At 36.5% G+C, this 23,173-nt stretch overlaps 3 protein-coding genes across 4 annotated transcripts; 2 read left to right on the plus strand and 1 right to left on the minus strand.

Moving 5' to 3' along the window:
• Window positions 1–872: 872 nt before the first annotated feature.
• Window positions 873–6,152, plus strand: LOC111796381 (probable alpha,alpha-trehalose-phosphate synthase [UDP-forming] 9). Its single transcript, XM_023679037.1, has 4 exons — window positions 873–1,128; window positions 2,814–4,898; window positions 4,987–5,260; window positions 5,354–6,152. Exons 2-4 carry the CDS (start codon window positions 2,914–2,916, stop codon window positions 5,675–5,677), a joined length of 2,583 nt encoding a protein of 860 aa, XP_023534805.1. The 5' UTR covers window positions 873–1,128; window positions 2,814–2,913; the 3' UTR covers window positions 5,678–6,152.
• Window positions 6,153–7,001: 849 nt separating this feature from the next.
• Window positions 7,002–19,890, plus strand: LOC111797781 (AP-1 complex subunit gamma-2-like). Its single transcript, XM_023680873.1, has 19 exons — window positions 7,002–7,328; window positions 8,381–8,683; window positions 8,860–9,001; window positions 9,768–9,941; window positions 10,586–10,765; window positions 11,301–11,455; window positions 11,880–11,970; window positions 12,493–12,656; window positions 13,483–13,537; window positions 14,058–14,180; window positions 14,282–14,395; window positions 14,724–14,851; window positions 15,448–15,552; window positions 15,688–15,944; window positions 17,498–17,743; window positions 17,830–18,005; window positions 18,718–18,822; window positions 19,189–19,313; window positions 19,398–19,890. The coding sequence occupies exons 1-18, from the start codon at window positions 7,297–7,299 to the stop codon at window positions 19,282–19,284; spliced, it is 2,646 nt and encodes an 881-aa protein (XP_023536641.1). The 5' UTR covers window positions 7,002–7,296; the 3' UTR covers window positions 19,285–19,313; window positions 19,398–19,890.
• A 495-nt stretch (window positions 19,891–20,385) lies between these two features.
• LOC111777821 (RING-H2 finger protein ATL46-like) lies at window positions 20,386–22,689 on the minus strand. 2 transcript variants are annotated; one of them, XM_023657545.1, is made up of 2 exons: window positions 22,224–22,689; window positions 20,386–21,957 (listed from the first exon to the last, which is right to left on the minus strand). In XM_023657545.1, the coding sequence occupies exon 2, from the start codon at window positions 21,848–21,850 to the stop codon at window positions 20,786–20,788; it is 1,065 nt and encodes a 354-aa protein (XP_023513313.1). In that variant the 5' UTR covers window positions 21,851–21,957; window positions 22,224–22,689; the 3' UTR covers window positions 20,386–20,785. The 2 variants fall into 2 exon arrangements, with proteins under 2 accessions (XP_023513313.1, XP_023513320.1); XM_023657552.1 differs by having other exon boundaries at window positions 22,220–22,689.
• Between the last annotated feature and the right edge of the window lie 484 nt (window positions 22,690–23,173).

Here is a 23,173-nt window from a genome sequence, read left to right on the forward strand (position 1 = left end):
CAATGGAATCGCTTCAAATAAAAGATTATTTATAACAATTATTATATTCATTTTATTTTTTCCAGTCAATTATCTTTTAAAATTATTGTATAATTAATTTTTTAAAAAAGTTATTTTTATTATGAAAAAGTTTAACGGTATTATTACATTTTTAAAAGTTAAATAATATTTTTAAGATAAAAGTGAGATTTAAAGGTGTTTGAAATATTGATATAATAGTTATTATTATTTTTTTATTGGGGGAAGTAAAGCAGCTAAGTGGTGGCCTAACACAAGCTTATCAAGTTTGACCTAAATATCACTTATTATTATATGGGTTTTTATTAAAATTAAAAATAATTAAAAAGGTTGTGGAAATATACTATTGGAAGATAATAATGTTTTTTTAAATAATAATTTAACACCTATACGGCTCCCATTGGCCCCTACCACCAAAAAAAAAATTAAAAATTAAAACTTAAAAAATTAAAAAAGAAAAAGAAATAGGAAGACCCGCCGCCCACTCACATTTCTCATTTTCCCATTTACTTTTTTTTTTTTTAGCGTATATAGTTAAATAAAAGAAATTAAAATTAATTTTTTTTAAAAATAATAATATTGTGAATATTTTCAGGAAATTAATTATAATTTTGAGAGAGAAATGGAAATAATTAGTATTCATTAATGAGGGCAATAAAAAATGAGAATGCGTTTCATACCTTTTAAAGTTTGAAATTCTTTTTTTTTTTTTAAATTAAAAAAAAGTGGATATTATCTTATGGAAAAGGAATAAGATAATAATGGAGAAAAAGGGTGGGGGAGGGGTAATAGGGTAATTTGGCAAGGAGAGTTGAAAATCTTCGCAATCCAATCCGATTGCTCCCACTCGGAAACCAAACCACGAGGAAAAGGAGAGATGGGCAAAAAAATAATAACAATTTCTCTTTCGGATAAACTGTATTTATACCATTTTCTTCATCCTAAATCCGGCCTTTTCTTTTCATTTTCTTCTTCTTCTTCTTCTTCTCTCTTTTGATCCATCAACCACCGGCACGCTCACTGTTTCTTCCTTCAATTTTTTCGCTCCGGGACGTCTTTATCGCCGTCGTCGCTGTTGTTGTCTACCTTCTTCTGCCGATCGCTTCGACTGTGAGTTTTCGTCTCTGTTTTAGTTTTCCGATCTGTGGATGGATTTTGGTTAAGTCGGTGTTTCCGACTCTGTTTTACACCTCTGGTTCTTCAGGAACGGAATTCGATTTATCTTTTTTGATGTTTTTATTTGTTTGTGTGTGGGAGTTTTTAATTGTTACTGCCAGATGGGGGCTTGTACTTTATTTGGCACGACGTTATTATTTTGGCGCAGTTCAGATGAGTTTTCTTTTATCTTTATTCATGGCTGCGACTTAAAAATAGGATACGTACAAATTTCATTACCTTTTACTTTTCGTTCTTTCCAAGTCATTCGTGGTTTCTCGGCAACAAACGGGAGTTGGAAGCGTTCAACACGGTCGTTGAACTCTGATTTTTATTTTTATTTTTTTAATTTTTAATTTTCTGTTTAGGAAAATGAAATTTGTGTTTATATGTATGTGTGCGAGTTATTCGTTTCTTCTCGTGTAATTTGTTCGATTGAGCTGGGAATGTGTTTGATCAAATTGTTGTTTAGTGGTTCGTGAATTTATCTCATCGTTTCATTTTCGGATTGTTCTTGATGTGATTGTGTTCTCTTACACTGAGATCTAGAAATGTGGTCGCTGAATGGTGGTTTTTTCAACAGTCTTGTTGTTCCTTTGTTCTTTGCATATATACGGACACGCGGTCACGCCCCACTCGCGAAGTTTAATCTTCACAGTTCATGTTTCGTAGTTTACAGATGTCGTTGCTGGCGCTTCGTTTTGGTTTCTCCTTAATGTTATACATTAACGATCGCCAACATTTTATCCATTTGGTCTTTTCGTCGAATTAAACTTTATTGGTGTATCGGACAGATTTACTGTTCGTATATAGCTGGAAAAAGTTGTTGGCCGAATTTAATTGGATCTGAAATTCCTGATTGGAAGCTTGTTTGTTCTCTCTTTTTTCCCTCTTTCAGAAGAGTAAAGTTAATGCATGCATTATTTTCTGCCAGCAAGAAAAATTTCCTTTGCCATATATATTTACACATTTGTTTTTTCAAAAATAAGACTGCCTTGGAAGTTGGGAGTGAGTGACAGAGTATAGTAAGCACGAAGTCGCTTGGAATGAATAATTGCAATCATCAATATCTATGTGCCACTGTTCGGATCATGAATGACTCCAACCTGTGGCCTGCCTGTACAAGGACTCATTCGTTGTTTCTGTCTGGGTGGCTTAAGCGCCCCAACGACCCTCCTCTATTTTACCAAAACGCGTTGCGTTGTTGCAGTATTATAAGCCGAGTGGCTAGATAGGATTGTGCTAGAATGAGCTTCCTACCCACGTGTAATGCTTTTTGTGAAACGTCAGTGCATTTTAGCAAATTCATTTTTGAATTGGTTGGTTGTTTTGATGGATTCCTTTGTGAATGCTTTGTTCTCTATTTATGAATCATCTTGGTTTTTTCTGATAATAATTAGCTCAGATAATTTCTTCCTTGGCCTCCTGCTGTTTATGGTTGATTTGGTTTTCTGCAACTCCACTAATTTTTTTTTTTTTTTTGTTAAATATCAGTTCTAGTTTTCTAGCACATATAGGTTGTGCCTACTCGAGTCTCTACTTGGATGTTCGGAATTTCTGATCTAGCATATTTTCGCTTAAGTGAATTTTATCTAGTAAAACTGTGGATTTAACATTTTGGATTGTTGTCCCTCGTATAGGTTTGAGGGTACCTGCACTTTACTTGCAGATCAAGTTCTTGTCTTTCTTCTTCCCTTTGTTTGATTGGTAACTAAGAGAAAAGAGAAGTAGTGGAAACTCATGGCATCAAGATCCCCCACAAATTTTTTGGACCTGGCTTCTGGAGATTTACTTGATCTTCCTCGTACACCTAGACCCCTACCACGGGTAATGACTGTTCCTGGAATTATTTCGGAAATGGATGACTATGGGAGCAATGACGGAGATTCGGAGTCTTCATCTGTATGCCGTGAGCGCAAAATCATAGTTGCAAATATGTTGCCCTTGCAAGCTAAAAAAGACGGGCAATCTGGCAAATGGTGCTTCAGTTTTGACGAGGATTCAATTTTATTGCAGTTAAAGAATGGGTTTTCACCTGAGATGGAGGTTATATACGTGGGTTCCCTCAAGGTTGAAATCGACGCCAACGAACAGGAAGAGGTTGCTCAGAAGCTTTTTGACAATTTTAATTGTGTACCTACATTTCTACCACATGATCTACAGAAGAAATTTTATCTTGGGTTCTGCAAACAACAGATATGGCCCTTATTCCATTACATGCTACCAATGTGCCCAGAGCACGGTGATCGCTTCGATCGGCTGCTTTGGCAAGCCTATGTTTCTGCAAATAAAATATTTGCTGACAAGGTGATGGAAATCATCAATCCTGAAGAAGATTCTGTTTGGGTTCATGATTACCATTTAATGGTTCTTCCAACATTTTTAAGGAAGCGCTACAATCGAGTTAAACTTGGATTTTTTCTGCATAGCCCGTTTCCGTCATCAGAAATCTATCGAACTTTACCAGTTCGGGATGAGATTCTCCGTGGCCTGCTAAACTGTGATTTAGTTGGTTTTCATACGTTTGATTATGCTCGTCACTTCCTCTCATGCTGCAGCAGAATGTTGGGCCTGGACTATGAATCTAAGCGGGGACATATTGGACTAGATTATTATGGCCGCACGGTATATATCAAAATTCTTCCTGTAGGCATTCACATGGGTCGGCTGGAATCGGTGATGAATCTTCCATCTACATCTGCTAAAGTCAGAGAAGTTCGAGATCAATTCATGGGGAAGAAATTAATTCTTGGTATTGATGACATGGACATTTTTAAGGGCATAAGCCTGAAGCTTCTCGCTGTTGAACAGCTTTTACGGCAACGTCCTGAGTTGCGAGGCAAAATAGTCCTGGTTCAAATAGTGAACCCTGCAAGGGGATCAGGTAAAGATGTACATGAAGCTCAGAAGGAAACCTACTTGGCTGCTGAAAGGATCAATGAAACTTATGGTTCAAATAACTACAAACCTGTAATTCTGATTGATCGCCCTGTTCCACGTTTTGAGAAGACTGCTTATTATGCATTAGCAGAATGCTGCATAGTGAGTGCTGTAAGGGATGGTATGAATTTGGTTCCATACAAGTATATTGTTTGTAGGCAAGGAACTCCTTTTATGGATAAGGCTATGGGCTTACAAGTTGGTTCTCCTCGGACGAGTATGCTTGTAGTGTCCGAGTTTATTGGTTGCTCGCCTTCTTTAAGTGGAGCTATCAGGGTTAACCCTTGGGACATTGATGCTGTCGCGGATGCCTTGGAATTGGCCATTACCATGCCGGAGTCAGAGAAGCAGTTGCGGCATGAGAAACATTATCGATATGTCAGTTCCCATGATATAGGATATTGGTCTCGAAGTTTTATGCTGGATTTAGAGAGAGCATGCCAAGATCACTATAGTAAACGGTGCTGGGGAATTGGCTTGGGTCTGCGTTTTAGAGTTGTTTCTCTTTCTCCTGGGTTTAGGAAGTTAACAATTGATCACATTGTCTCAGCTTATAAGAGAACACATAGAAGGGCGATATTTTTGGATTACGATGGCACTATTATTCCGCAAAGCTCCATAATTAAGACACCGAGCCCAGAAGTTATCTCCGTCTTGACTACGCTTTGCAATGACCCCTGTAACACTGTGTTCATTGTTAGTGGGAGGGGGAGAAGTTCTTTAGGTGAATGGTTTGCCTCTTGTGAGATGTTGGGGATTGCAGCAGAACATGGGTACTTTATAAGGTATTTGCTCAAAATGTTCGATTCATGTTCAGCTTTTTAATATTACAAGTTTCTTTGGTTCAATTTCTAAGCTTCTTATTTTTTGTAGGTGGGGCGGAACTTCAGAATGGGAAACCAGTCCAGTGTCTTCTGATCTGGATTGGATTAAAATTGTAGAGCCAGTGATGAGATCATATACAGAAGCAACTGATGGGTCGTGCATAGAACCAAAAGAGAGTGCTTTAGTCTGGCATCATCAAGATGCCGATTCTGACTTCGGATCCTGTCAAGCTAAGGAATTGCTGGACCATCTAGAAAACGTACTTGCCAACGAACCAGCCGTTGTTAAAAGGGGTCAACATATTGTTGAAGTGAAGCCACAGGTATTCTTTTTTATTGTCGGGTTCTTCCTTATCTATCACATCAAATTATCATACCTTCAGTGTAATATATTCTTGAGCTGTTGTTACTCGCAGGGAGTAAGCAAAGGGTTGGTCGCAGAAAAGGTTCTCTCGAGAATGGTAGATAGTGGAAGACCACCTGATTTTGTGATGTGCATCGGAGATGATAGATCAGATGAAGATATGTTCGAGAGCATATCAAGCATTGTCTCTAGTCCTTCACTGCCTTCCGCTCCAGAAATTTTTGCCTGCACCGTTGGGCGAAAGCCAAGCAAGGCGAAGTTCTACCTTGATGATACTTCCGACGTCGTGAAATTGCTGCAAGGCCTTGCCTCTACTTCACGTCCAAGACCTCGGCAACTACCCCAAATGCGTGTTTCCTTTGAAAGTGTGTTTTGAGAGTATTATCCACATCGCTCTAGACAGGATTTGGTGGAAGCCGAGCGAGTTGAAGGGTTCGTAGTGGATGATCATTCTCACAATCCACTATAAGGCTTGCTCCTTCCAAAGGATCCTTTATAAGAATTGGTGCACGGTAAGGCCCTTGCTGAATCAGCAGTTGAGGCGGTTTTATAACTTGAAGAGTGATATTTGGTATTTTGGTCAATATCCTCAGCAACTAGAGTTTCCTTTTGTATATAATAACAACAGCATCATTTATAGCTTCTGACGCCCACTAAAATTGTCCTCTCCTCGAGATGTCAATAGTGTTGGGGGGCAGCATTATTAACTTGTATAGGAAGAACAACTCTTTCTTGGCCGCATTGCATAAAGCCTCTGATTTGATGCTTCTTTCTATAATGATTCTTTTATTGTTGCAGTAAGAGCAAATTACAGCTTAATGTTGAAAGCCAAGCCTTACGAGTTATCTTTATTTGTGTCCATTACAACTTGCTTGCAAGATGGTAAGAGAGTGGGGCTGTGGTTTAAAATTGCAATTATTTCTGCCCTGCATTGTAAATATTGATCGCCTATTATTTTGCTCAATGCCTTGAAAAGTTTATCTTTCGTTTTATATCCTCATTTGTCTAAGTTGAAGAATACTTTCAACCATATCTGCCCGGTATCAATAGCTTACCAACACTCATTTCAGGTTTCACATTGGTAGATCATTAGTATATCCGTACAAACACCCAGTTTAATATATCATTAACGTGCAAGTTGAATTGTTTCATACTGTATCAATAATTTGTCAACACTCATACAAACTTTATCTAAAACATAACATTATTGTTTCGGTATATAGTATTATAAAATTTGTAAAGGGTAAATTTGGAATATTAGAAAAAAATGGAATTCCAAGTTTGTAAAATTTGTATGTTTATAGTTGTAGGAACAAGTCTTGTTTATCTAATCAACATACCATTTGGAACAATTTTTTTTTCTTAAACAGCAATAAAAAAAAAAATTAAAATAGTGATACTATTTTGTTTCCTAACTAAATCAAGTGCAAATGCTATCGAAACTACGTCGTTTAGTTCTGTAGAAGACTAGAAGACGGTCGTCGGAAGGAAGCGCATGATAGACAGAGAAGACTTGTGCCAGATTCATCCACTCAGGATCGGCTGTGATCCAGTTAACCCGCCATACCGGTAACGTTAATAAAAACTTCTCAGAAGAAAAAAAAAAAAAGAAAAAAAAAAGAGGAAAGAATTCTCCCGTGCTTGTGTTTTTCGGTTCATTTCATTCCCATTTATTTCTTATATATATATATATATTTATTTATTTATACTTTAATTTTGATGTTCTAAGTTTTTGATCACAGCGTCGAAGAGAACTTGGCGCATTCATCAGAAGCGGGAAGGAGGAGCCCGACACAAGCTAGAACACATCTTCAGATCCAAAGTCTCTCTACTCCCCATCTCAGATCTCTCCAAAACCCGTTGGGATCTCGGATTTCTTATTCACAGCATTCAAAATCGTTGCATAATCTCTACACCTTTGCTCAATTACGCCCTGCTCCATCTATTCATTCCGATCTTCTATCCCTTTCTTGGAGCTTCGACCTGGACTTAATCATGAATCCCTTTTCCTCTGGGACGCGTCTCAGGTAAGCTTGCAACCGCAGTGTACTCTTTCGCGGATCACTTTTCTACTATATTTCAATTCTCATTTGTTCCAGCTGTTGTTTTTGGACCGTCTTCCATTTTTCTTTTGGTGTTTTGGAATGGAATTCTTGCGAAACTAGGTAATTCATGACTGAGGAGTTTCAGTATAACACCGTTTTTTATGTATTGACTTGGAATTTTGCTGCTGAAGCTGCGTTTTTCTCTTTTTGGGAATGGTAACGAGTGCTTAGGTTGGGTTTTCCAGCAGCATTTTCATGCTTGTTGGGTTTAATTAGTGGCGTCCAGTCAATAAGTTCGAAGCGGGGTAGATTTAGAGGCGAATACCGAGTCAGTTATTGAAATACGAGGGAAGCTATGCATAAACCGTGAAGCGTGTTCTTTGAATTATCACTCCCAGCAATGTTTTGGATTGTTAGTTCTCGTCGTCCATTTATTAATGGTTATCCGTTGTCGTCATGAGAAGTGCGGCTCTTCTATAACCCCTTCGAAAGTCTTTCTTCTTGTTTGCAATAAAAATGTTTATTACATTTGACGCAAGTGTAAATCCATGCACAATTAGCAATGAGAAATCTTTCATATAAAATTGCAACAAGGTGTTCTTCTGATCCAATTCTTAAGTATTTTATCTGGCCTGATTCGCGAATTTCACGAGGAATTTTGTGGATTAGCAGTCTTTTAAGCTTCTGATGTAGTAATCAATTCTGAAACATCTTTCAAATAAAAGAAATTTTTATGCGTCTTCATGTTGCATCCTAAGGTTTTAACTGTGCAGTTACTATACACTATGCAGAAAGTGCTACCTTTATGTCTTAATATTAAATCTTCCCTTTTTTCCCCAGTTTCTTCATGTTTTTACGTTGAGCTTCACCTATGGGTCTGTAATTAGCAAATGAAGTAAAGTTCGGTTCCTTGAAAAAAAAAAAAAGCATAATTAGTAAATGGTTGACATATTTGTTGCATTGATATCTTTTATAAGCATCTTTAGCCAAAGACTATCTTTATCATACGGCTATAACTTGATGCTTTAATACAGGGACATGATTCGGGCCATTCGTGCTTGTAAAACTGCAGCAGAGGAACGTGCGGTAATTCGAAAAGAGTGTGCTGCTATTCGAGCTGCCATTGATGAGAATGATCATGACTATAGGCATCGAAACCTTGCCAAGCTCATGTTCATTCATATGCTTGGTTATCCCACACATTTTGGTCAAATGGAATGCTTGAAGTTGATTGCCTCTGCTGGTTTCCCAGAAAAGAGAATTGGGTATCTTGGCCTCATGTTACTTCTAGATGAAAGACAAGAAGTTCTGATGTTGGTCACAAACTCATTAAAACAGTATCCATTCTTTATCATTTTCACATTAGTGATCCTAAATCTTGATTATTTGTCTTGGAAGTTCATTTTTCAGAGAACTATTCGAGGTATATTATCTGCATGAACATTTAAGGAGGAAGAATTTAAGCTTTTGCATTTTCCTTANAAGCTTTTGTATTTACCTTAATTGCTCTCAGAGATCTCAACCACTCAAACCAGTATATCGTAGGACTTGCTCTTTGTGCTTTAGGAAATATTTGTTCAGCTGAAATGGCTCGTGATCTTGCACCAGAAGTTGAAAGACTTCTACAGTTTCGGGACCCAAACATTAGGAAGAAAGTAAGTTTTCTAAGTAGTAATCTGCAGTGTTTTAATTAGAATTTTTTCTGATTTAAAGGTCGGGTAATATGTTCAAGTTCCACTTTTCCTGTTTGAGGATAAAAGTTATTTAGTTTTAGTCATCACGTTTGATGAATTTTTGCTAATTTATTGGAATAATATCTTTTAGAAACACAGTTCTTCCATATAGATGAAATAGACTTGATTCGGTTGTAGGAACTTGTTATAGACTGAATCATGTCATGTGGAGTTGTGTTTTTGCTCAGACAGTGTGACAATTTTTTTGAGGTGTTCAACTTCAGCTTTGTTAGCAGCTGGAGTTGCTGGGAGGCGTTTGAGGAGTTTTTCCTTCATCCGTCCTTTTGTGGTAAAAGACGGTTTTTGTTGATGGCTGGGGTGTGTGCTATTTTGTGGGGGCTTTGGGGTGAGAGACAACAGAATCTTCAGAGGGCATGAGAGATCTTTGGTTCCTTTTTAGATTCTCTGTTTCTCTTGGGCCTCTATTTCTCGGCTTGACTAGAGTAACTTCTTGTAGTCAGGGTCCTTTTTTAGGACTTTTCCTGTTTTTTGTGCCTGTATATTCTATCATTTTTCCTTGATGAAAATCATTTTTTTTTTCATTATATATATATATCTTACACTACTGCTTCTGTTGTAATTCATATAGTTAACTAAGGATTTTTTTCCCATTTGTTCTTTATGAATTTTCTCAAATACTAAAAAGGTTCTATTCTCGTAATTTGAGAGCTTCCGATGGTGAGTGCAGGCAGCATTGTGTTCAATTAGGATTATAAGGAAAGTACCAGACCTTGCAGAAAATTTTGTTAACCCTGCTGCCTCCTTGCTGAAAGAAAAGCACCACGGGGTTATGATAACTGGAGTTCAACTGTGTACAGAGCTTTGCAAACACAGTTCAGAAGCCCTTGAATATTTTCGTAAGGTATTTTACGGCGCCTTTATTGGTTCACATATTCATGTCTGCATGATTTATCCATGTCCTCCTGATCTTGGTGATTGACTATGCTGAAACTGCTGGTCTTTTTTGTTCTTGCTGGATGTCATCTAGAAATATGAATCTTTTTCAACATGTAGCATTTTACTATTATGTGTATTTCTTTGCACTGTTGGATGTGATGTTGAATTATGTATTGTAGTTCATTTCACTCGGCCTCATTTATGATACACCAGCCTCAGCCAACCAATTCTAATCTCTCTTCCGAACTTTTTAGCTAATTTAATTGATTCTATCCGTAAAGAAAAACCCAACTCGTTGATCATGGATATATGGGTTGAATTTCAATACTCAATAAGTTCTAACACCGACACTAGTATACTGTTTCTTATGTTCTAATATTTTGAATGTAAGCATTGTTTCTTATCATTTTTAAAAAAAATATGTAAGCAATAGCTTATGTTCTCAGTGACTCTTGCAGTAGTTTAACTTATATAAAAGGTTTACAATGTTATATTTTTTTAAGATGAGTTTTTTTTGGGACACAACAATGTTTCATATTAGGTTGAAACGATGGAGCTATGGTATTGGTCTTTGTTTCTAAAAGAAAATTGTATTTTACCATGATACAGAAGTCCACAGAGGGTGCAGTCAAGACGCTGAAGGATTTGGTTAATAGTCCATATGCCCCTGAGTATGATATTGCTGGAATAACGGACCCATTTCTCCACATCCGGTTGCTTAAGTTTTTGCGTGTCTTGGGCCATGAAGATGCAGATGCTAGTGACTACATGAATGATATACTTGCGCAGGTAAGTTATAGCCAGTTACAAAGGTGACCCTTATTTTCCTGTCATATTATTTTCAAGCATTTGGCAGGTTATTTCACCGTAGAGAAAAGATATCTCAAATGTATTCTTATTTCAAGACGTAGATCCACTGTCTATTTTAATTTCTTATTCCAACCGCCCCTTGTATTGTGTGAGTAAGCATCAGCCAAAGTTTCTACATTTTATGACTAGTAGAGTTAGGCAACATCTTATCAAACTTAGGTCATTCTTATGTCGCTCTTATTGTATTTTATTTTCTTACTATGTGGGAGAAAAACTTTGCCTTTTTATTTGTAGATATACAATTTTATTTTGGCATAAATTGTGATGGTGGATCCAATCTTGTTTCTTTGCTAAACATTATTTCACCCAGTTTCTGTTTGTTTTGTCCATATTTTAGCTGCTCTAAGTTATTCTGGTTTGTACTGATATCTGTCCACCACTGATTTGTTTTGACATTTACTTGTAACCTTTCTCCTTCCTGTTTCCTTTCTAAATTTGACGTGTTTTTTCTTAGGTGGCAACAAAAACAGAATCAAACAAAAACGCAGGGAATGCTATTCTATATGAATGTGTTGAAACTATTATGAGTATTGAAGATAGCGGCGGCTTACGTGTGCTTGCTATCAATATCTTGGGCAGATTCTTGTCTAATCGTGATAACAATATCAGGTTCTTTTGATAAAACTTGAGAGCTATTTCATTGTATATTACTTCCATGAGAATGCTATTGCATATTGTATATGAAATCGTGTGAAATAATCATTTGGTTCCTTCTGCTTACTAATAGTTCTAGAACTTTTTATTTGTTTGGTGAAAACTTACAAAAGGATGAGTTCCTGTGGAGCTTAATCCAAATATATTTGTCAAAAAGAGGAGGTTTTGGTGCCTCGCTGTCGACATAACTTATTGAAATGGAGGTTATTGAATAAGGGTGTTTATAATGTTTGGCCACTTGCCTAACTATAGATTGAATGCATTTCTAGAATTCATTTTGTAATTGTTTACCAAGTAGTCTCCAATAATATAAAGCTTCTCATAATTTCTTAGTCACACAATCAACAAATCAACATCTTGCTCTTGGAATGTTTCTTAGATATGTAGCATTGAACATGCTTATGAAGGCTATCACTGTAGATGGTCAAGCAGTGCAGAGACATCGGGCAACTATCTTGGAATGTGTAAAGGTACTTCGTTATTCTTGTACATTTAGAGCTTTTTTCTTTGTTTTTTTTTTTTTTTTTAAACTTTTCCATGTTTGTATTATTCTTTCTTTGTTAAATCTTCTTTTCCTGGTATGAACTACAAATGAATGTTGCCTTCCAATTTTTCCCATCATTCTCTGACTGCACAGGCCATTGCTCATTCGTAAATTCTTAAACTAGCTATAAGTGAAGTGATGGGAGTTTGAGATATTGATCACAGATTCCCACCTTGGGTTTTTTTTTTCTTATCTTAAATTTATCTTTTTGAGTATTTGTAAATTTTTGGAGAACGACAATTTATAGCAAATCTTTGGATGAACTGTGCATGGTACTGGAAATAGGCTAATGTCGAAGTCTGGTACAGGTTATGGTTGGGGTAATTCACAGAAAATTTGGATCAACATGTAACTACTTATAGCCTTCTCGATCAATTTGTATGTGAATTTGTGGAGAAAACAGTCAATTAGGCATGTTTCAAAACATTTTGAATTTGTTTCATCTCAGGATTCAGATGCTTCAATTCGGAAGAGGGCCCTTGAACTTGTTTACCTTCTAGTGAATGAAAGCAATGTCAAGCCTCTGACCAAAGAGCTTATTGACTACCTGGAAGTTGCTGATCAAGAATTTAAGGGAGATCTTACTGCAAAAATTTGCTCAATTGTTGCAAAGTGAGCTATTTGGTTAATGTTCTTTTTGAATATCAGCTTTTTTCTAGTCATTTTTTTCGATTAAAAGGTGGAAACAAGTTTACATTCCCTCCTCTTGTGACGCCTCTCCTCTCTCCCACCTTCTTGCAAGTTGGCTTTAATAACTTTTCAACGTTGCTGGGCTAGTTTGTGGGGTTGTGGTTGGAAAGGAATAGGTGATGCCTTACAATTTGGATAATTGGATATTGAAATTTAGGATAGTTTTGTCATTCTTGATTCTTCTGGTGTTCTTGCATACGACAGTTTAATGATTTCTTTCCTCCTATATTTCATCTGATTCAAGAGCCTTGTTGTATCTCCTTTGAAGTTGGGTGGAGGCCTCACCTTCCTTTCTTATAATTCATCCTTTATAAAGTTGGAAGTCAGTAGTTTCTTATAATGTTTTAAACGAGCCAATATTTTCTGATTTCATGTGGAAACATCTAGAATTGCATTGGTTAGAGGTCAAAGGTGATAACTTCAAGTTAACCAAAAAGAAATGAACAGGTTCTAAGTGGATTACGATTCCAAGTTTATTTATATATTTATTATTATTATTTTTTATTTACTCGACTAATTTTCTCGAAATATGGTATTTTGTTAGTTTTCATTTTCTTATAGAACCATAATCTTTTTTCTNTATCAGTCTCAAGTTTTAGAAAAGGAATATCAAAATGGAATATAAAACGAGCACAATTTCCATAATATAGCATAAGAAACGAAATTAAAACAAAAAGAAAAGAAAAGAAAAGAAAAGATAGCTATCTAGGGACGATTATTCTAATTAGCACTTATCCTGGTGCTTCAGGTACTCCCCAGAGAAAATATGGTACATCGATCAGATGCTGAAGGTTCTCTCTGAGGTATAATTTGAATTTTCATATGTTTATCTTGATTATCTCTGATTTTTCTCTAAGCTTGATTATGGTCTCTTGGAGGCTGTAAATGGTATTAGTGAGATATCAATTCAAAGTCTTTTAATTTTCTATTTCGAGTTTGCTGAATGTGAACTGTGCCATAATTCTTTCTACTGGCACAGTTTCGGTTGAGAAGTTGGATGTGTTCATTTTTCTCAATAACAACGTAGTTTTCAATATGCACTGCACAGATTTCTTATTCATACCACCAATTTTAAATGTTCTCGATGATGTTATATTTGTTGAGTGCCTTGTTTCTTATCATTCGGTGCTGACTCCTGTTTTAGGTCTTCTCATTTATCTTTATCTTGTTTCATAAATTTTCTCCGTGAATCTGTTCAATTTTGTTGATCCAAAGAGCCGTGACATCCCAAGAACTTGCCATCAAGTTTTACAGCACATTAAGTTTCATAAAGTTTCATATTCCCTCTGATAAAAACTCTGATATTGCTGCATTGCTTAGTAGGCTGGAAATTTTGTAAAAGATGAAGTATGGCATGGCCTTATTGTCGTGATAAGCAATGCATCTGACCTTCATGGGTATACTGTAAGGGCCTTGTACAGAGCATTTCAGATATCTAGCGAGCAGGTATTGGTCATTCTCTTTTGATAAGTAAACACCAAATTGTTCCCCCCACACCAAGTATACAAGTGGGCAAGCCTTTATGCCTATGCTGATATGTTAAGCAGGAAAGTCTTGTTCGAGTGACAGTTTGGTGCATTGGAGAATATGGCGACATGTTGGTCAATAATATTGGAATGCTCGNGGGAGCCTTCAAAGGTTGTGCACTCACAGATGGGGTTGTTATGTAGCATTAGTCTGTCTTTTTTTTTAATTTTATTTTTAATGATGATCCTTTTAAAACAATTATCTTTGTGATTTGGGATTGGATAAGGTTCATATCTTCTTTTTTTATTTATTGTTTCTATTATATTGATATATGGTGTTCTTGAATTCACCAAATCTTTTTTCTCTGTATCTAAGCCAATCAAATAAATCACCTTATATATCATTTTCTAGTTACAAATACTATCGTTTTTGGCCTTTTTTTTTTCTTTTTTTTTAATTTTTGTTGATATTGTGTGATTTCTTTTCTGGAAGTTTTTAATCAATATCTAAATCTCTTCACAGGTAACAGAATCTGATGCTGTGGATGTTGCCGAAACTGCTATTAAACGCCATAACTCAGATCTAAACATCAAAGCAATGGCCATGATTGCTTTGCTGAAGCTTTCTTCTCGTTTCCCATCATGTTCAGAGTACGTGATTGCCAGTGGCATCCTCTTTTTTCTGATGTGTAATTCCTTCTTAATGTCTTGTAAATCAATTTATTTCTCCTGCCATTTGGTTAAGACATTTATAATACTCCTTCTCAATTCTCAAACTACTCCAAGGTAAATCATTAAATGGCCATAACGCTCCGCTCTTCTTTATATACCATTGAGGCTGAAGGAAAATTGATGTGGGCTTATGCTGAATAAAGTCATAAGAGCTAATCCTCCTCCCATTAACAGCTAACCATGCCAAAATTTGTGTCAAAATATTTGAAGTTTTGTCAGTATTATAAGACAAGGAGGACTACAATTAGAATACACTAGAGAACGCCATCTATTACTAAGGGTGGCAAGAGAAGTGCAATCATGAAAACTTAGGTTTTTACCCCGACATACGAGAAATTTCTCTTCTGACTCTACAAGTTAAGAATTACGTAATTTTATAACAAAATTGACATTAAGCTGGCAATCCATATTTGGTCATGAGGCTTGATGCATCATTTATTTATCTAGGTAGTTTTACAAATCTATCGTGATATCTTTTGTGATTTTAATTAAAATCTTGTGACTTCTATTTGCAGGAGGATTAACCACTTAATTGTTCAATATAAAGGAAGCCTCGTGCTTGAATTGCAGCAAAGATCCATTGAATTCAATTCCATCATTGCAAGTCATCAGAATATGAGGTATCTATTAGTCTGATGTTTAACTTTTTCCCTTGAAATGAAATGGCTAAATTTCATTAAACGGAAGAATTTAACTTTATGCACCAATATTAGAATTTCGTAACTATTACAAAGCTGATGGGCGCACATTTTCAGGTCTACATTGGTTGAAAGGATGCCAGTTTTGGATGAGGCAACATTCATTGGGAAAAGGGCTGGTTCTATTCCAGCATCTGTATCGTCTTCTAATAGGGCTGCAATTAATCTTCCAAATGGGGTTTCCAAATCTGCTGCTCCCCTCGTTGATTTACTTGATTTAAGTTCTGATGAGGTTCCTGTGCCTAGCTCTTCTGGTAGTGATTTTATTCAGGATCTTCTTGGGCTTGACTTGTCTGCAGCTCCAGAGCAATCTGGTTAGTTTTGAAAGCATTCACGTATAATCTATTTCCTGTCTGTTCAGGAAACTTCTTGACTTCTACTTTGCATCAAGCGGCTATTTTATTTTCCTTTATTTGACTTGTTTTTAGGACCTACAGACTACAATTTCGTTTTGTTATAAAAAGTAGGGGATGTAGGGGATGTAGGGGATGTAGGGGATATAATTGCCTCATCTGCCAAAAACTTGATATTAAATAATATTCAATGAGTATAGATGAAACATAAAAAAGATCCAATTGAACCAGAGAATTAAAAGGGGGACGCTTACAGAACTCCTTTGAGCGAGAGTTCCCGCGAGAAAGTAGGCATAACAATAACATCCCACAATTTCTAACATTCTTACCCTCCATTTTGGAACATTCTCTAATTCCTTAAGAACAGCTTCAACAGCATCAGCCAAAAAACTTTAGCTTTCTTTTGAAGAGAAACCATAAAGGCATGAAAGGGAATCTACTAAACATTAGGAGGCATAATAAAAGTCTTTGAACAAGTGATTGATATCGGCTGAAGAACCCTTGCAAAGAAAACATCAATTAGGGTGGAGTGAGCAGCTGGCAGTTCTTTTGGTGGATCCCATTGTTTTTTTTAAACAAGAAATGAGAGACTAATGCTGAAAACATACAAACTCCACAAGGGAGTGATAAAAAAAAAAGTGAAAACAAGAAGATCTCAAAGAAAAGATAAGAGTATTCCAATTAAAGAAAAGTCAACAAAGAACTCGGAAAGAGAGCACTAGGAGGAGGTCTTCTGATGAGCTGGGACAAAATGATCAGAAGAAGAAAAAATATTACTTCAAAAAATTCGATGATTCTGAATGTGAGATACAGTGTGAAGGAAGCTTGTGATTAATAGCCGCATAGCAATTCAAAAGACCGTTGATCATGAACCAAAAGGTATCCCGTTGTTGGTATTGTTACTTCCAACAGAGAGGGGCTAGAGAAACACTTGAGCTTTCTTAGATAGAGGCTTTGTAACCTAGGGAAAACTCCTCCTGATCCAATAAAAGCTGGAAGCTGGACTCAGTAGAAAGAGTCCAAATTCATCTCCCATACTACAGAAGATTCCAAATTGATTTCCCACCCAAATTCTCCTGTTCTTCCGACAGAGGACAAGGAGCTTTATACAAAATTCAACAGCTGCAGCTATGCTCTCCAACTCTAGGTCGTTCAGTCACACACCCAACCCTTAAATTCATCGGTGAAAAGCAAGCACAACTACCAGTTCTCAACTCTAGTAGTCTTTTCTTTGTATGATTTTGCATTGCTAACAATATCTCGTCTCCATATATGAAGCAGTGTCAAACTTGCCTGTGATGCCTTAATTTAAAATATTTTATGAATATTCCTATCATCCGAAAGATGTATTTCTAGTTATGAAATACTCCACGTGTTTATTACTAGTGTGTTTACTACTATTGTGTCAGGGAGAACTTTTATTTTGAATGTCCTAAAATTAGTCAATATTTTCTTCATGAACGGACTGATTGTTAACCCATTATTTGTTGTTTGGAAAATTTTAATATTTGCAGGAAGTAATCCAGCTCCAAAAAGTGGAACTGATGTTCTATTGGATCTTTTGTCCATTGGAACAACCCCACCTGCACAGAGTAGTGCATTTCCAACAGACATATTATCCAATCAAGAAAAATCGCCCACTTCTCAATTGGATGGACTTTCTTCTCTTTCTCTTCTTCCAGCAAGCAAAGCTTCCGGTCCTGTATCTTCTTCTACAATTGATTTGTTGGGTGGATTGGCCCCTAACGTGGCAAGTTCAGGTGGTAAACTCGTCAATGGTACTTCGAATCCCTTTGGTTGGTAAGAATTTTGTTGAGATTTTGATAGCTTTCCGTTTTTTGTCCAGATGAGAATGGTTCAGTTTATCCATCTATAGTTGCATACGAGAGTGGATCTCTGAGAATAACTTTCGACTTCTCTAAGGCAGCTGGGAGCCCACAAACGACATTGATCCATGCCACATTTAAAAATTTATCTCCAAATGTCTATTCAAATTTCATTTTCCAGGCAGCAGTTCCGAAGGTAAAAAGTGATATCGAGTGACTAATCTAACTCACCATGCAGTTACTTTAGTAGTTAATTATTAAGGTATTTCATTACTATTTTTGTTTTTCAGAAGATGAAGTGCTTCAAACAACCACATGTCATCTTTTCATTATTTTTCCAATAAAAATTGAAATGTTGGGTAAAAATTAAAATCTAAAGCAAAAGTTTGAAATCTATATGTTTGCTGAGCTTTTGAATTTTGGATTTCAAAATGTAGAAAACACCAAGAAAAGATGGTTAACTAACAGAAAATAAAGAACAAAATGGTGCCATGAAGTTGGCTCTACGTATTTTTTTACTCCCTTTTTTCAGTTTTTAATTTTTACTTTTTAAGAAATGAAATCCAAGTGCTTAGTCGTATTCCTTCTGCTTTATGGCTTGTAGTTCTTAGAAGATTATGATTGTGATGTCACCTTATATTGTAGAAATTCACCCCATATGCCTCTTGAATTATATGTTGTAGGGATGTGTAGCTATGATATTTTTCCCCTTTTTGTGACTGTCCTGTCCATATGTGCTTCTTGTTGTTGTCACATCCACATGCATGAATTAGAGTATCCAAATTAGTAGGGTTGTGCGAAGTTTATCATGGCTTAATCGGCTTACCTGATAGCTTCTTTTATTTTTTTTTTTTTTTTTTTTTTTTTTTTAACAAATAGTTCTGACATTTGTTTGTGATTTCAAACAGTTTCTTCAACTGCATTTAGATCCAGCGAGTGGTAGTACTCTGCCTGGAAGTGGTAATGGGTCTATCACACAAAAGTTGAAAGTGACTAATAGCCAATATGGAAAGGTATCGTTCTTTTGCAACCTCGAAAATTCAGTTGTGAATCTTTAAGAATTTGTAGTGCTGCATTGCTGTTGAATGATTTTCTCTGCATCTGTTTTATTTATTTTATTCCAAAAATCTTTAGTATAATTTTTTCGTTTGTTTATTTTTTGTGGGGAGGCTGATCAATATAAAAAATTCAACTTAGTACTTATTTATTTAGGATATAAAAAAACTGTGGCATAGATATGATTGCGTTTTATTCGAATAACCATAGGATTTTTGTAGGCATCTATCAATTTCTTACCAAAAAAAAATTGATGCTTGCTCTCGCTTCCCCTCTCAGAATAAATCTCTATACTGAATAATTTAGAATATTCTTATATTCAGAAACATCTTATGATGCGCCTAAGGATAGCGTACAAGGTGGATGACAAAGATATTTTGGAGGAGGCTCAAGTCAATAATTTCCCTCGTAACTTGTGATGTTGAACGGCTCAGAAAGTGTAAAAATGGTGATAAATTGGCCCTTATTCAGTCTTCATTTTGTTTTCATAACTTATTTTTCAATTCATCAACCAGAATGGTTTGATTTGCAGCGCATTGATGGTTGATTTTGCTCGCCTGGGATTTCTATAAAGCCAAAGACATCACTCTGGACCTCCATCTCCCTTGTTTCCGATTCTCTCTTCATACATAGTGGTTTTGTACATTATTTCAAGTTATTGTACGGGGATTTTGGTTATAAAATTTTTGTCTTCCATGAATAGGTGGGGGAGCTCCAGTGTTACATTTAAGGATTGGAGGTACTGTTCTTGCCACTTGTTTTGTTTTTTTATTTTTTTAGTTTTTTCTGTCTAGCATTATCTTTTCCAACCACAGTCACCAAGGTAAATGAACATGCCAAAACATTAAAAAGAAGGGAATTCAATTCGATTTGTTTAGCTCTCTTCTTTTCTTATTGAAAGATAAGCTCTCATAATATTTTTCATTTCCATGGTCGACTCTGTAAGAAGCTTCTAGGCACTATTGGTGAGGGATTGTAATGTAATGTAATTCTCGAGTTGAAAGAGCTCTCAAGTTTGTGACCCATTTTCTCTTCTTTTTTCCCCTTAGTTCTTCAATATCATTTATGCTCAAAAGTGTTGTCTTTGTTTCGAATTCATAGTTCATTAATTTAGAAATATCTCTGCACCAACTTTGTTTGTTTGGTAGAATAGCGCAATCACGGGATCATTTATGATCAAATTCTCCACGGAGCTACACCTCGATTCTCCCGTCCAGTGCATTTATATTTGAAGTAGCAGGTGAAATCTTGATCTTGAATCCACCAACAGCTGTGGGATTGAATATATTTGTACTTTTTTAAAGAAAAAGTTATTAATTAATTTGAAGGTTTGGTTGTCTGGCTTCTTTCTCTTCTCTATTATTTAAGTTTGTGCCTTTCAATAATAAATGAAAAGGTCTGTCTATATCTGTCTATCTAAATCCTTTTCTTGTTCGATTCCATCGTATTTCATGTTACACATGACACGATATGAATTCAGATCCAGAAATGGAACAATGCATGAATAAATTTGTACGAACTCGAGAAACCGATGCCCTCAATGGGTTAAGAATTAGTGGAACTTACTGAAAGAATAAGCATACAGATACATCAACGGTGAAGCAATTGCACCAAATATGGCAGTTTTCATATCACGGAGGCCTTGTTGACTCAAACTCATTTAGTTAAAGGGAAGTTCACGGGCCAGTGGCATTCAAAGCAACAAAGAGCAATCAATAGAAAGAAATTGCTATTAATTAGTATAACCATATGATAAAGGCGGCAGGCAGGCAGGCAGGCAGGCCTCGAAGATTCGTTTTTATTATCATTTTCCAAAGAACAAGGCCGTTGATATCTGATGCAGAAAGTACAGAACACAATGAGCACCTCAAAACTGAAGAGTACCTTGAGATTACCAGTCCCTGACACAACACCAGAACCTTAATTAGCTCGCAGCACATGGGTGTCTGCGCCACTTGGCTGTCGACCCTTCTTGGACCATAACCAGATCTTCGAAACAGAAAAGCTTTCATTTTTACTTCCAATCTTAATCTTCTTCCCTTCTGCATTATCATCATCAACTGAGCAATTCCCAGTTTGTGAATCTCTTAGATTGCTCGTACTTAAAGCCACTTGCAATTCTGAATCAGCTACAATATACTGATAAGATCCCATTGAATAGCATCTTCTTGCACCCAAGCTGCTGCTGCTACTGCTGGTTTCTCCTTCTCCTTTCTCCAAGCCTCTCACTCCTCCATTACTATTCAAGTTCCTAAACTTCCCAAGTCTGATTGAAAACACTCTCTTTTCACCATTAATGTCACTCTCTGGAGCTTTTTGAGCTGTAGGGATACTAATTCTTCTTCCATCCTCTGTAGATTCCTCTGTTTCTTCTGAATCTTCAAAACCATATACAGGGTTTTCAATGGCAAGTCCAGGTGAGTAAAGGGTCCCTCTACAAAGAGGGCACGTTGAGTTAGAAAGCAACCATGTGTCTATACAATCTATGTGAAAAGCATGACTGCAAGTAGGGAGCAATCTTAGCTTGTCTAGTTCTGAAAATTCACAAAGACATACAGCACAATCAAATGGCTCTTTTAATCCCACTATCTCTTTGTAAAGGAACACAGGGAGTGCATCTATGAAGGCTTGATCTAAACCCGAATCATGAAGATGGAAGAGCTGCTGTAGCTGTCTTTGGAAGGCAGATGAATCAGACATTTCCAGAAACCTATTACTATTGGATTCAGGAATTGATGATGGTGAAGATCTTTGCTTCACAAGTAATCTCACAAGCAAGTGAAGAAGACCAGAGATGAAAAAGAGAAGAGCTAGAATAACTATGACTAGAAGAACAGCAGGGCTTATCTTACTGCTAGAGGAACTGGGAGGAGCTGATTGTTTTTGGTAGTCGCTGTTATATGCCAATGAAGAAGAAGGTTGCAGAGGGGCAATGGAAGGACTAACCAGAATGTCCCTGGTTTGAGGATGAACAACAAATGACATTTTAAAATGCCAACATAATTAGCTCCCCACAACTATTTGAAAGCTTCCTAATATCAGTCGTCTTCCTCCTCGTTTTCCTCGAAACCAAAGCATCTCTTGCATTGAGGCTAACAAGGAATTGGCACACGTTACATATTGCACAGACAAGAAACCCAATTCATGTGTAAAAACTTGAAGGGAAAAAAGGGGGAAAGCAAGAACAATCAAAACCCTGAACTGAAATTGCAGTGAGAAAATGAAAATGCTAGTCTATAAACAGAAATTTCTCACTACCCAGAACGCCTAAGCTTCAATTCATTATCAAATCAAACCCAGAAACTTGAAATTCCAAAGATTAAGAGCTCTCACAAGGTTTTGATTGCAATTTACCTACCTGGGTCATCGGGAAATCGACTAGAAATGAATCTGGCACTGCATTTGCCATACGATTCTGAGAGTTTCGACACAGAAGAGGATGCTTCAGTTCAAGAGGACCACAACCTTCGAGGGTTTTAAATGCTGATGCTGATATACTTGAAATGGATGGTGTCGTAAGCGATTTTGTGGTGGCTCAAAGCCAAAACATTCGAACAACGACATGGGAACTGGAAAAGTGAAGAGGGAAGAAATGGGTCATTGAGGAAAGAGAAGCTGATTGCTGATTGAAGCCCTTGAATTGGTTTAACCTCGATGAAACGGCCCAATTTGGCTCTGAAATCAAGTGCTTTGCTCAGGCCCCCAGCCCCAGATGTGAAAAATGTTAGCAGCAGCTACGAGGAGGAGGAACGATGGGTCGGTGTTTAGTCGCCCGTTTGGGACATTGCATTGAGTATCCACCGACGTGGTTTAAGATTGGATTCTGCTCCCGTTTGGAATAGGAATTGGGCGAGACTGGGAATATAATTAAATCGGTCCAAACAAGGTCGGTTGTGAACGATTTTGAACTTTTTCCCCTTTTTTTGGGTCAAATTATTTGAATTTTATATTTGATAATACACCTAACATTTTAATTTGGATTTGTAAATTTTTTTCAAAAACTTAATAGGTTAGTTGAGGCAATTCTTCTCTGAGATATAAGTTACTGATCTAATCTAAGAGTAGTTCGACTCGAGAAAAGGAATTTCTAGAGGATAGATTAGCGAATGAGATGTAATACCATTAGAACTACGGTTCAACACTTGATAGCTTCAACATTTTCCTACATCCCGTGCATATGACCACGTAACCTAATAGTCTTAAATGTTTGGAAAAGTAAAGATTATCTCCACAAACTAACACATGTTTTTTTAGAATGTTTTATTTTCACTCACGTGCTTACTAGAATATTCCTAAAAGGTGACTCAA

This window comes from Cucurbita pepo, chromosome LG01, assembly GCF_002806865.2.
Source record: "Cucurbita pepo subsp. pepo cultivar mu-cu-16 chromosome LG01, ASM280686v2, whole genome shotgun sequence".
Lineage (NCBI taxonomy): Eukaryota > Viridiplantae > Streptophyta > Magnoliopsida > Cucurbitales > Cucurbitaceae > Cucurbita > Cucurbita pepo.

Coding starts and splice junctions, on each gene's coding strand:
- LOC111796381 (XM_023679037.1), top strand. CDS start 2,914: ATGGCATCAAGATCCCCCACAAATTTTTTGGACCTGGCTTCTGGAGAT. Junction 4,899..4,986: donor GAACATGGGTACTTTATAAG/GTATTTGCTCAA, acceptor TATTTTTTGTAG/GTGGGGCGGAACTTCAGAAT. Junction 5,261..5,353: donor TTGTTGAAGTGAAGCCACAG/GTATTCTTTTTT, acceptor TGTTACTCGCAG/GGAGTAAGCAAAGGGTTGGT.
- LOC111777821 (XM_023657545.1), bottom strand. CDS start 21,850: ATGTCATTTGTTGTTCATCCTCAAACCAGGGACATTCTGGTTAGTCCT.